General features: G+C 38.7%; 1 protein-coding gene across 2 annotated transcripts; it reads right to left on the reverse strand.

The window, feature by feature from the left end:
- Nucleotides 1-253: 253 nt before the first annotated feature.
- LOC114728797 (protein TIFY 4A) lies at nucleotides 254-10,680 on the reverse strand. Of its 2 annotated transcripts, none has more exons than XM_028915746.1 (9): nucleotides 10,479-10,680; nucleotides 10,054-10,199; nucleotides 9,722-9,906; nucleotides 8,138-8,225; nucleotides 7,895-8,048; nucleotides 7,181-7,240; nucleotides 6,345-6,408; nucleotides 6,017-6,225; nucleotides 254-560 (listed from the first exon to the last, which is right to left on the reverse strand). In XM_028915746.1, the coding sequence occupies exons 1-9, from the start codon at nucleotides 10,594-10,596 to the stop codon at nucleotides 544-546; spliced, it is 1,041 nt and encodes a 346-aa protein (XP_028771579.1). In that variant the 5' UTR covers nucleotides 10,597-10,680; the 3' UTR covers nucleotides 254-543. The 2 variants fall into 2 exon arrangements, with proteins under 2 accessions (XP_028771579.1, XP_028771578.1); XM_028915745.1 differs by having other exon boundaries at nucleotides 7,895-8,066; nucleotides 8,138-8,246.
- Nucleotides 10,681-13,127: the final 2,447 nt, after the last annotated feature.

The raw sequence follows: 13,127 nt of genomic DNA on the forward strand, positions 1-13,127 counted from the left end.
GCCTCACACCCTCACACACACACTTTTCCCGCATTTTATTCTGGTCACAAATGAAACAATTACACCAAAGTTCATGCAACATTCCTACAGAATATGTAAATACTAATTTATCGAATTAGAGTTTCTGACTTCCACACAAGCACGTGGCAAACATAATTACTACAACCTAATAAAACAGAAACATAATAGATGAGAGAGAAGAAAAGTTACTGGTTCTGCTTGTACAGAAGGCGTTACCTAAGGAGGAGGAAGAAGAATCATAATGATGCCTTTACATAATCATAATGGGGAAGGATGAAATTAGATGCCTCATGTTACAAAATTGATTAGGTGTGAGAGTGGCAGTACTCAACCATCCTAAAACAAACACAAATTCACCCTGCAGTTAAAAGCATATCCTAACATTCAATGCCTCTAACTGAGCAAGCAGCTCAAAATTCTTGCATTAGGCCTCTAACGGCTATAAGGTGAGAGAGAGTTAAACTGCTCTTTTATGTCATCTCAAACTCCCAGTTCTTCATTTATCTCAACAGTCCCTACGTTTTAGCACTCTTGAAAATCTGCAAATCCACTGAGAAATCACATATTCGTGCACAGACAAGTTTTGTAATCATAGATTTCCAAGGTTTTTATAAATACACACATTGCATGTCATAATAAACACAATAGGCCTAAATACCATTTTGTCAGATTCTTGGGCCTTATATATCATGGTTTCCAAGAATAAGAGACCAGGGAATGAGCGATAACAGTGCAACATACAGCTCCTTAGCTTTGGGTTCAATTATCAATCACTAAACGCATCATCCGTAAAAGCTATCATTAACTATTACTTTCAAATGGTTAGTACCTACTTATGAGTCAAACGTGTTGAAGCTTATTCGGTGAAATTCATATCTTCTATTATTCCATTATGTACACGGTACAGAGTATATATACAGTAGAAGAGAATCTGGGAAATATAGAGAGATTACACCGAGAGAGATATTCGGGATAGGGAGAGATAATGGGAATGAATTAAATCTACTCTAATCTCCTAAAATCTATCTATCAATAATTAATAATTATTTCTATATTAACCACACTCCCCCTCAAGTTGGATCATAGATGCTAATCATATCCAACTTGCTCATGAAATTTTCAAATATGTCTTCCGGTAGCCCCTTGGTGAGAATATCTGCTAGTTGCTGTTTTGAGGGTACATAGGATAGGCATATAATTCCATCCTCCACTTTCTCTCGAATGAAATGCCGGTCAACATCCACATGTTTGGTTCTGCTGTGCTGAACTGGATTTAAAGCCATGTTTAGGGCAGCTTTGTTGTCACAGAATAGTTTCAGTGGTCCACTGATCTGTAAATGAGCTTCTGCAACTACTCTCTCCAGCCACAAACCCTCCATGATACCTTGTGCTAAGGCTCTTAACTCAGATTCTGCACTGCTCTTGGAGACAACTTTTTGTTTTTGACTTTGCCATGTTACAAGATTGCCCCATATAAATGTACAGTACCCAGATGTTGATCTGCTATCTTCTCGAGCTCCCGCCCAATCGGCATCAGTGTAAATTTCCACTGTTCTAGAGTCACTTTTCTTAAAGAACAATCCTCTTCCAGGTGTTCCTTTTAAGTATCTTAAGATCCTGTAGGCTGCATCCATATGTTTTTTTCTGGGTGAATGCATGTGTTGGCTAGCCACACTTACTGCAAAAGCTATGTCTGGCCTTGTATGTGATAAGTAGATTAACTTCCCAACCAACCTCTGGTATCTTCCAATATCTACTGGCTCCTCATCTTTCCTTTGCTTCTGTTTTTCTTCTTCAGTCATGATTTTCTTTTTCTTGTTATGGCTCTTTTTGGTACTTATAGGAGTTTTGCTTGGTCGGCATCCAAGCATACCAGTTTCCTTGAGTAGATCCAGAATATACTTCCTTTGAGAGACATAAATTCCTTTCTGCGACCTTGCAACTTCCATTCCAAGGAAGTACTTTAGGTTGCCTAGATCCTTGACCTCAAATTCCCGGTTTAGAGCACCTTTTATTCTATCAATTTCTGTTGTATCATCTCCGGTAAGAATGATGTCATCCACATAGACAATGAGAATTGTTGTCAATATCCCATTCTTTTTGACAAACATTGTATGATCAGATAGACTTTGCTTGTAGCCTTCTACTCTTAGGACCTTGGAGAATCTGTCAAACCATGCTCTTGGTGATTGTTTCAGACCGTATAAGGATCTTTTTAACTTACATACCTGGTTTCTTCTTCCCTTGTCAAAACCTGGAGGTAAGGTCATGTATACTTCTTCTTTTAATTCCCCATTCAGGAATGCATTTTTGATGTCTAACTGTTGCAGTGACCAGTCCAGATTTGCTGCAATAGACAGTAATACTCTGATGGTGTTTAGTTTTGCTACTGGGGCAAACGTTTCATTGTAATCTATTCCATGGGTTTGAGTGAAACCCTTTGCTACCAGACGCGCTTTGAACTTGTTTAGTGAGCCATCTGCATTATACTTTGGGTTAAATACCCATTTGCATCCCACCATTTTCTTTCCCTTTGGTAAGTCAACTATTTCCCAGGTTCCATTCTTTTCCAATGCCACCATTTCTTCAATTACTGCTTTCCTCCATTCTGGATGTTCAAGTGCTTCATACACATTGTTAGGTACATTGATCCTGTCAAGCTCAGTAACAAAAGCACGATAATGTTTTGATAGTGTGGCGTAGGATACATGCTTCTGAATAGGATGTGAGGTGCAAGAGCGTGCCTTCTTTCTCAAGGCAATGGGTAGATCATCTTCAATCATTAACTCAGTTTCTCTAGAATCTTTCACCGGTTCTGATTCTGGCACTGCCGTGAGCATGTCAGTCTCTATTATCTCCTTATTTTTCCGAGAGTAGACCTTGTCGAACTTATTTTTGGTTGTGTCTCCCCCTGCCTTAGGCATTTGGTTAGGTTCAAGTGAAGGAGTCAAAGAAGGGATCGGTTCAGGTGATGGTACAGACTCAACAAGTGGAGGTATTGGTTCAGGCACATTTTCCTTAGGCTGAAATTCACTCCAACTCTCCCCCTGAATTGAAGACTTAGGAAAATAAGGTTCGTTTTCAGAGAAAGTGACATCGGAACTGACAAAGGAACGCTTGGAAACGGGGTCAAAGCATTTGTACCCTTTTTGAGTTGAAGAATAGCCAAGAAAGATACATTTAACAGCACGAGGATCAAATTTAGATTGGGTATGATGGAGATGGACAAAGACTGAGCACCCGAAGACACGAAGCGGAAGGGAATGATCAAGATGTGTGAGAGGATGAGTTTCACGCAGTTTGTCTAAAGGAGAGACATAGGAAAGAACTCGACAGGGCATACGATTGATGAGATGGGTAGCTGTGAGAATGGCATCACCCCAGAAGAATTTGGGTACATTACATGTGAAAAGAAGAGCTCGAGCAACCTCAAGTAGATGGCGATTTTTGCGTTCCGCGATACCATTTTGTTGGGGTGTATTTGGGCAGGAGCTATGGTGAACAATGCCGTTAGATTTCAAAAAATGGTGTAGGGAATGGTTAAAATACTCAGTACCGTTGTCAGAGTGCAAGACTTGAATAGAGGAATTGAACTGATTTTTGATGAGGTTGTGAAAATCCATGAATATAGATGAAACATCAGATTTGTCCTTAATTAAGTAGACCCAAGACATACGAGTATGGTCGTCAATGAACGTAACAAACCATTTAGCATTAGTACGATTCGGAACACGTGACGGACCCCACACATCACTATGAATGATAGAGAACGGACGAGTTGGCTTGTATCGGGAAGCAGGAAAAGAGGAACGATGATGTTTTGCAAATTCACAAGAGTCACAATGAGGAAAAGAATTTTTATTAATGTTTAATTGAGGAAACAAGTGTTGCAAATAGGAAAAACTAGGATGACCCATCCTTTTATGCCATAAGGAAATATCATTATCGGAAGAGGAGACAACAACATGCAAGCGGGAACACAGTGCTCGTACGGTAGAAATATCCAGATAATAGAGACCTTCATGCTCTTTAGCTGTGCCAATCATCTTCCCCGAGGAGAGATCCTGAAATAGACAATAAGTGGGAAAGAAATAAGCACCACAATTCGCATGTTTAGTCAACTTGCTAATAGATAAAAGATTACAAGCCAGATGTGGGACATGCAGGACAGATTCAAGTTGGAGTGAATCAGAAATATGAATTGTGCCCTTCCCGGCAACAGTAGAGCCGGTGCCATTAGCTGTTGTAATCTTCTCATGGCCAGCACAAGGGAAATAAGTGACAAACATACGGGCATCAGAGGTCATATGATCAGTAGCGCCTGTGTCAACGATCCACTTGGTAGAGGGAAACGAAGAATAAAGAGCAAACGGACCATTACCTTTACTGGCAACAGAGGCAGAAGCAACAGGAGAAGCAGCCTGTGGTTGGGGTGAAAGTCCCTTTAGTAAGTCAAGTAACTGAGTGAACTGGGCGGTAAGAGCAGCGGAAGAATCAGTGGACGCCGTATGTGGCTCTTGGGAGACATGATAACCGCGAGGTTTCCCTTTACGAGACTTCCAATCAGGAGGCTTGCCGTGAAGATCCCAGCAACGATCACGTGTGTGACCAGATTTCTTACAGTGATCACAAACGACCTTGGGCTTGGTGGATGGAGGTGCCGAACCGGTTGCCTTACTAACCAAGGCAGAGGAGTCAAATGCTTTGATGTCACTTGACGTCGGGAGGGAAGGAATAGGTTCAGGCAGCATCACTTGACGTCGAGAGGCTTCCCTGCGGACCTCGGAGAAGGCTTCACGAGTAGACGGCAGGGATTGACGGCTCAAGATACGGCTACGGACATCATCGAATTCTGAATTGAGACCCGCGAGGAATTGAAATACCCGCTCCTTCTCAACATTATGTCTGTAACGCGCCGCATCGACAGAGGAAGACCATTCCTCAGTAGCGAGTAAATCCAGTTCTTGCCACAACGCGACAAGCTCAAGCCAATACTCGGTAACATGCCGAGTGCCTTGTTTAAGATGCCAAGTCCTGGTTTTGAGTGCATACATACGGGAGAGGTCTTCACCATCAGAGTACGAATCTCGCACAGCGTCCCAAATATCTTTAGCTGACGGCAGATACATGAAGCTCCGTTTGAGATGGGAAGACATGGCATTGATCAACCATGAGGATACCATAGAGTTTTCGGTGACCCACTTGGTCATATCGGGAGACGCAGGGTCAGACGGAGGTTTTGACTCACCGGTGATATAACCCAACTTTCCACGACCGCCGATCGCCAAGCGTACAGCCTGCGCCCATTCACGGTAGTTGCTATCCGTGAGTTTTTCCGAGACGATCACCATGGGAGATGAGTCACCATTGGTAGTCGATCCAGAATAATGCTCGACACGGGGTGGGTCGGACGTGGAAGAAGACATGGTGGAATCCATCGACCTGGACGTAGTCGATTACAGGGAACAGTCGAACAGGGGACACGATCGAGAACGACGCGACCAGAACCAGTGGGGCTCTGATACCATGAAGCTTATTCGGTGAAATTCATATCTTCTATTATTCCATTATGTACACGGTACAGAGTATATATACAGTAGAAGAGAATCTGGGAAATATAGAGAGATTACACCGAGAGAGATATTCGGGATAGGGAGAGATAATGGGAATGAATTAAATCTACTCTAATCTCCTAAAATCTATCTATCAATAATTAATAATTATTTCTATATTAACCACACGTGTTATAACCACTGTAAAGATACCGTCACCTCACAGCTTGCAAGTCGTTTTACATTTCAAGTATATGCTTTTCCCCACAACCATTACATTGCAAGCAGCACGCAGCAGATCTCATTAATTTCATTTATGATTACCATATTCATGGTACTCTCTCTGACATGTCCCAGAAGAAGTAAGTATGATTCAACAGTGTTGTTGAGAAGAAATAATAATTTTTGTCCCCTGATCTTTGAAGAAAAGATTCGTAGCTTACCTTTGTGATTGAGATCAACAGGAAGGGCAATCTTTGGCTGGTTGTCAGCTGAGCCACCAGAAGCTTGAGGCAGCCTTGGCTGTGGCGGAGAGCTTGTGCTACTGCGGCTTGAATTCCCATTTGAGGCATGGGCCTTCACTTGATGACTGAAATACATTTCCATGTTAGAAGAAGTTACTCCCGTAAATTTCTTGCTCTTTAATCTTCCCCTAGAGAAAAATGGGCAAAAAGAGAGAATAATCATGCAGGTCATCAATAATAGTAATATGGGAGCTCAGGATAAAATTAAGGTCAATTAAAAAATAATAGCTAAGTTGTGGTAAAAAACCTGTCCTTTCGCTTTTCTCGATATCGCTGCAATGACACTTTCCTGCTTGCTTGACCATCTACATCTTTCAACAGCCAACAAACACTAGCAGTAATCAGTTTCTAGAATTTGAGATATAACTGCTTCAGATTGTTTGAATATTTAGAGGCCTTTACTTTCTCAGAATGCTTTAACAAACTCTGATTTGCATGGTTAAGAGATACTTGTAATCTAAATATAGAGATGAGTTTTAAAACATAGAACAAAAAAAAGTCACTTCACATGGGTTGTAGATGTAAGAACTTCTATCGTGCCCTGATGCTTGTAGAAGTAAGAAGAATGAATCACTTTAAGCATGGCTTAAGACCTAGAACAGGATATTGCCCTGATATTTAAAGGACTAAAAGATGGTAAAGTAGGCCTCCATTTCAACAATAGCAATTTTATAAACAGATATGGCAATGCTTAAAACTACAAGAGGTTGCTGCACTCCAAAGTGGAACTGACATCTAGAACCTGCTGAGGTAGCAGAATAGCATTAAACACTACAGCTCATACATACACCAGCTTTGAAAAATAAACTCAAGTTACCACTGACTCCTTATGTTAATACACTGATTTCACCACTCTTTAATATTTTAAAAGCAGACGCACACGTTTCCCCATCATATTATAGTAATTATCCCTTCAACTCACCAAGTAGTCAAGTAGAAGGACAAGGGAGGACAAATCAAAGGAAACAGCCTATGCTCTGATTTGAAACAAACCCCTCAGGTGGGTGTGCACATTTAAAAAAAAAAAATGAAAAACCAGGAAACGATGTGGAAGGCTGCATCCAGGGATTTAGTAGTCCTTACCAGAATCACGAGCTGTGCTCCCCTTGTTCCGGTACTGCAAAGGATATTCCATCGTCTTCTCTGTAAATTTAAAATTTGAAACAGTAATTATGAAGAACCCAGTTCAAAGTAGCTTGAGTGTAAGTTATCATGATTTTAAATATGAAGAAGTGGAAGATGTTGATTCTGACCAGCAACAAGCCAGAAGAACTCATTAACTACAGCTATGAACTTGGCATTCAGGCTAAATTTTGCAATGCATGCAGTTCAGACAAAAAAGGAAAAAAGAAAAACAACAATAACAAGAAACTATATCCTAGATAACAATGTCTAGAGGTCCAATGTGTTCACAGGAGCTGTATAATGCATTGGTATGAAAGAGTTCAAATTCTTTTCAGCATGAAAGGCAAACTACGATGGGAAATTGATTGTTCGTTTGAACCCCTTTTAATTAATGATTTTCTATTATTAACATAAAGCAGTTCTCTATCAAGGCCTTTTAGGGTTAGATTGAGGACGATGTCAAAAACAACGAAAATATTTACTGCATCTCCTTTTCTGATCATAAATGCGTTCATTGAAGAGATGTTAGAAGAGCACGCAACACTCCATGAAGAAAATGTATGCCCTCAGGCTTTAGAGTACTTTTTTTCTTCTTTTTGGTGAACAGAGGATGGGAAAGCCCAACTTCAGAGTACTTTAAAGTAAAATATGACAGTTCTACCAAACAGTTACCCGCTTGAGAAAACTGAGAGATGGTGCCATCAATTGGGACAAGTGTATCTTTGTCCATCTGTAAATGACAAGGCCAGACTGATGTACTTCTTTTGAATGGTTCATCTTGAGGTATATAGATGGGACTTGCTGCAAGCTGCATGATTGCCCGTGCCTGCAAATCCACATATGGCTGCATTGGAAGGTGAAATAGTATTGCATTTACCACCATGCATCCATGCAAAAGGAAGCGCCATTACCTACCTTATCAGGCGGCACCCCATCATACACATTCACCTTACCGCAATAGAAAATTGTCATTTGCCCAATAGGCCCACTAGTTGCACACTCTCTGTAACCACAATAAGTAACTCTGTTAAGAACAGGCATAAGAAATATATGGAAGGAATTTACTCAGCCTTTGGTCATCCATGTCAAATGTAAATTTTAATGACTAAACTAGCAACATTTTTAAGGTGCCAAATCACTCTTTATTTGGAAAGCAACTACGTAATATAAGAAGCTAGGTATAAAAGCTGCTGCTTCTTCTTGTTTATTTATTTATTTATTTTGGGGGGGGGGGGGGAGTTGGAAAATAGCATATTTGTATCAACAGGATATGATCTCAAGGATAAAACTCTTAAACACTATGACAGCATACTCGAGCTCAAGTTTTAAATAGAAACATAAATAAGCCAGGACGCTGCAGTAAGTTTGGAACACCTAAAAGCAACATTTGTGTAAGCTTTCTTTTCTTCTAGATGTAAATTGCTACTTACAAGCTGTTTCAATCTTTCTACGGAATTGTTATGAGAATTTGACTAATTTGCAGCCAGGGAATGGATACAGATGAAGAATGTCAAAGCATTGTGGTGAAACAGATGCACTAGTTTACATGCTATAGATGGACCGCACAAGCCTTTCCACGGAGACCAACGCATACTTATATCCCTCTCAATTGTCCTTGAATCTTGAAAATGTAAATTCTCACTTAAAGAATGTTTTCATCACTCCAGGGTATCGTCTTCTTGCAAACAATTCGTCCCAATGTAATATCCATGAACCCTCAAACATGATATCAAAGTAAAATCTAAACAAAAGACTATTTTACAAAAGCAGTGATGGGATTGTCCGAATTTTCATGGCAATATCTTCTCCTAACTACAGATGAAATTCCACCATAAATACAAAGGGCTGATGAAGCGTAATATAATAATATGTAAGCAAAAATATGGCATATTATCATTGATGGAGTTATCCTGATATCTTTATTCGGCTATAGCACATATTATGTTTAATATCTGCTTTAGATATCAGCACTCTCCAGAATATAACTTGACATATTTAACGTAGCTCTGAAAAAATCTGACAATTTAAATGACCTAGAGCCTGTCCTGACCTAGTAGACGGCAGGATCATTCATTTTTACTGGCTCTGACAAATATCTAATAGGCTAAAGGACCATAGATAAGGATTGATTTTCAGATCTACATCACTGAGTCCTTTGCCTCCACTTTTCCCCACACACATCCAACATTGGATGCCAAAATCCACTTTCTGTATCCTCTCCATCTGCCAATTTATAACGGATCTGTTTTAACTCAATGCCTAAAGAAAACCCACACTCTTCATATCATTCTCCTCTTCGTTGAACATATATACCCCAGGAATAGTTTAATTTCAACCAAGCAAAATATTCAGAAGTAACCTCTACGATAATTCATAAACCGATTAACTTGGATAAGAACACATTTGTTCATTCAGAAGCTGCTTAAGGATCTCAGAAGCTAAGTAATGCCCCACTGAGCACAAGGGTTTTCAACACAACGAACAAAAACGAAAACGGACCTGGGACTGACGACCTTCTCATTTGTTTCAATGTTAGTTGGTTTCTCTCCAGATGACACAGATTTGGGAAGTTCTTCGGCAGCTTGGAAAGCCGGCTCCTCATACGGCCCATTCGATGTCGCCTCAGCTCCGGCGACAATAGCGCCGCCGCCGCCGCTGCCGCTGCCAGTCACATCTAGATTATCCTACACAACCATTCCAGAATCCGTAAGGCAGCAAAGCAAGGAGAGCTCACACCATTGGACGATTTATGCTATTCCCAGCATTTTCTTGCACTTTCTCAGCAACCAAACAAACTGTCAGTGCGAAGAAAAGCGAAGAAAAGAACTCACAGGTGGGGTATTTTCTTGAGCGGGAACAAAAGGGAATCTCCGTATGGGTCCGGTGCCGGAATCGTCGTCAGCTGGGTCGAGCAAAGCTTTGAGGGAAATAACTTGCTGGATCGCCTGCGATTTGTTCCAAGAAGGCCGACGCATTCCTGTACGGACACGTGGTATCTTCCATCAATTTTCAGCATACTTTATTCCACAACCCGTCGCTATAATATTTGCTCAACCCAATGGTTAAAACAACCCATAAATCGTTATTTTTTCCCGAAGAAAAGGCCAATGGAGGAGGACCTCCGTTTTCAGGCGCCGGAAATTTTGGAAGGGAAGAAGGACAAAAGAGGAAATAAAAAAATGTAAGAGAGAGAGAGAGAGAAAGAAAGAGGGAGCGAGAGGAAAAAGGGAAAGGGAAAAAAAAAAAGAGAAAGAACCTTTTTCTTTGAGGAACCTGCGACAATCTTCACGGGTGAGCTGGGAAATGTCATCCTCAGTGAGCTGACTGAGGGGTTTGTCGAGAATGGAGCGGAAGGTGGCGGTGCCGGCGTTCATGGCTTCCGATTCCGGCGAGTGGTAGGACCATGTAATTTCGGGGGGATTGCGGGGTGAAATCAAACTTTGGAAAAAAAAAAAAGAAAAAGCGAAGACGAGAGGGAGGGGGGGCAGAGAGAGAAAAGAAAAGAGAAAGCGAAGGAGGAAGCGGGGGTGTGTGAGAGTGTGTGAGGGGACGAGGAAGTGAGTAGTGAGAGAGAGTGAGGGAGGGAGAGGGTTGTGTCTCCGACATCGGTGCACCCTAAGCTGCCACGTAGTACCTTGTCTGAATTACTGCGGGCTAATCCACGAAAATTCACATTTCCCATTTTAGCCTTAGCTTACAACTGCCTAATCATTTTCTTATTCCATCTCACGTGAATATGATTGCCATAATAATAATATCAAAAACATAATATAATACCCTTCTAATCTCAAAACATAATTTAAATGGTTTAAAAATAATAAAATTGCAACTAAGAAAACAATACTTACATAATAATGTATTACAATTTTTTTAATTAAATTATTATATTTTAAAAAACTAGAGTAGTTTTTTCTTTTTCACAAACAGTTTTTGTAAGTTAAATTCTAGGAGCTTATTAAGATTAAGGTTGAAGCATGCATCAAAGTTAAAAGAAAATTTAAAGATGTATTTTCAAATTTATAGACAAGATTCAAACATCAATAATAGGATTCAAATCCACATTTTTAAGTGTAAATCACATTCTTACCATGTGAATTGATCTTTTTTGACAATTTTATTTTTACATTTGATGTATTTGTGGATGAATGGCCTATTTATTATGAGGGATTATGATAGAAGTAAAAAAATCTAATAAGAATAGTCAAATTATTGTGTTGAGGTTTGATTAGAACTTGATTGGATCTAATAAGAACAGTAAAAAATCTCAAATGAGGAGTTGGTGCAGCCAATACATGCTCGAGTGGTGAATGACATGCGGGAATATTTTTAAGTTAGGAAAGGTGAAAGAAATTAATTTGGCAAGCAAGACTGGCAGTCTTTTCCGCCAACAACAAAAGATTCATTGCAATGGATTTAGAGATAAATTAAAAATTTTATCTTTTAAAATAAGTTTTGTTAAGGAGATCTATAATCGAGGTCAAAGTAGGCCTCTATAGGACTTTCGAGTATTGAGATACTTTCAGGTCACTCACAATATTTTTATTAGAATACCACAAACAATGAAGAAAACACTCAAATCTCAAGTATTCATTAAAATACTATATTAAAATTTATTAAGGGCAAAAAAGATAGATTTGAAGTATTTTACTTTTATAAAAACTTGTTCAGACCAAAAATAATTTTACTTTAATGGTAATCTTTTCTTTGTCATATCTGAAAAGGAGATTTTTTTAATCTTTATTGATATTTTTTAGATTAATAAATTTGACCATTGTTAAACTCAACTGTAAATAATTCTTCCAACGTGGTTTTTATGCATTAACATTTGAACCTTCTACAAAATCCAACTTCAAATTTATTTTAGAAAAATAGTCTTTATCACTCAAATCAACACAATGAACATGGAAGAGGCGCGTAATCCTACCAAATTTATAATAATTAATTTTGTTTTTGAGTCAAATTTAAGCATTTGACAAAACCAATTGTGAATAACTTTTACAACGTGATTTTTTCATCAACGATATTTCAACCTTGGGTCTTGTTTTCAAAAATATTGAGTTCCTTCTATTCAACCCAACTGTAACTATATAATTTTTTTATCCTATTTATATGATCTCGTCTGTGGATTACAAATGAAGTCTTATAATTAGGATTGTAGGTAATACTTAATATAAGATCTAGTTGACTAATTTGGAGAGATTAAGAAAGTCAGATAAGTCAATTATTTGTAGTAAATAGATGTTGTTTTTCCTAGAAGACCCTTATTAATCATGTATACTTAAATTATCTCCTTAACATATACAATTACTATAGGGATTATTTAAGGACAAAATGAATAAATATTGGAAACAAAATAGATTTGGGTGTTATATTAAAAACCAAATTGAATGTCAAACTAACTCTTATATTAAGGAGCAGAGCTAGTATAATTGGTAATACTATACTACTTATTATGCTTAATATAAGACGCAATTGATTAATTTGTAAATATTAAGGAAGCTAAATAAATCACTTAATTATAGAATGCATATGTTACATAATATCTCTAAAATATTTTATTAAGGTTATCATTAGATCTCGACAAATTAGTTTGAAGAAAAATGACAAATATAAATACCTTAAAGTAATCTATTTATTTTTCTTAATATCTCTAAATTAGTCAATTAAATTTTATATTAAAAATTAAATGTAGTATATAATTTAAAACTTCTTTTAGAGCAATTTTTGTGGGACACTAAGCATGAAAACAAAAACATACTCATTCTTACTAATAGAGGTGGTAAAAGGGGCTGACCCACCAGTTACGGGCCAACCTGCTGTGGGTTGAAGACCATACGGACTGGTCCTAAAAAACCATCTCCTGGTAGGCTCACATTGGACCAACCCGTCTCGCCAAAGGGTGAGT

This window comes from Neltuma alba, unplaced genomic scaffold (assembly GCF_004799145.2).
Source record: "Neltuma alba isolate B1F8T4 unplaced genomic scaffold, ASM479914v2 tig00012574_pilon, whole genome shotgun sequence".
Classification (NCBI taxonomy): domain Eukaryota; kingdom Viridiplantae; phylum Streptophyta; class Magnoliopsida; order Fabales; family Fabaceae; genus Neltuma; species Neltuma alba.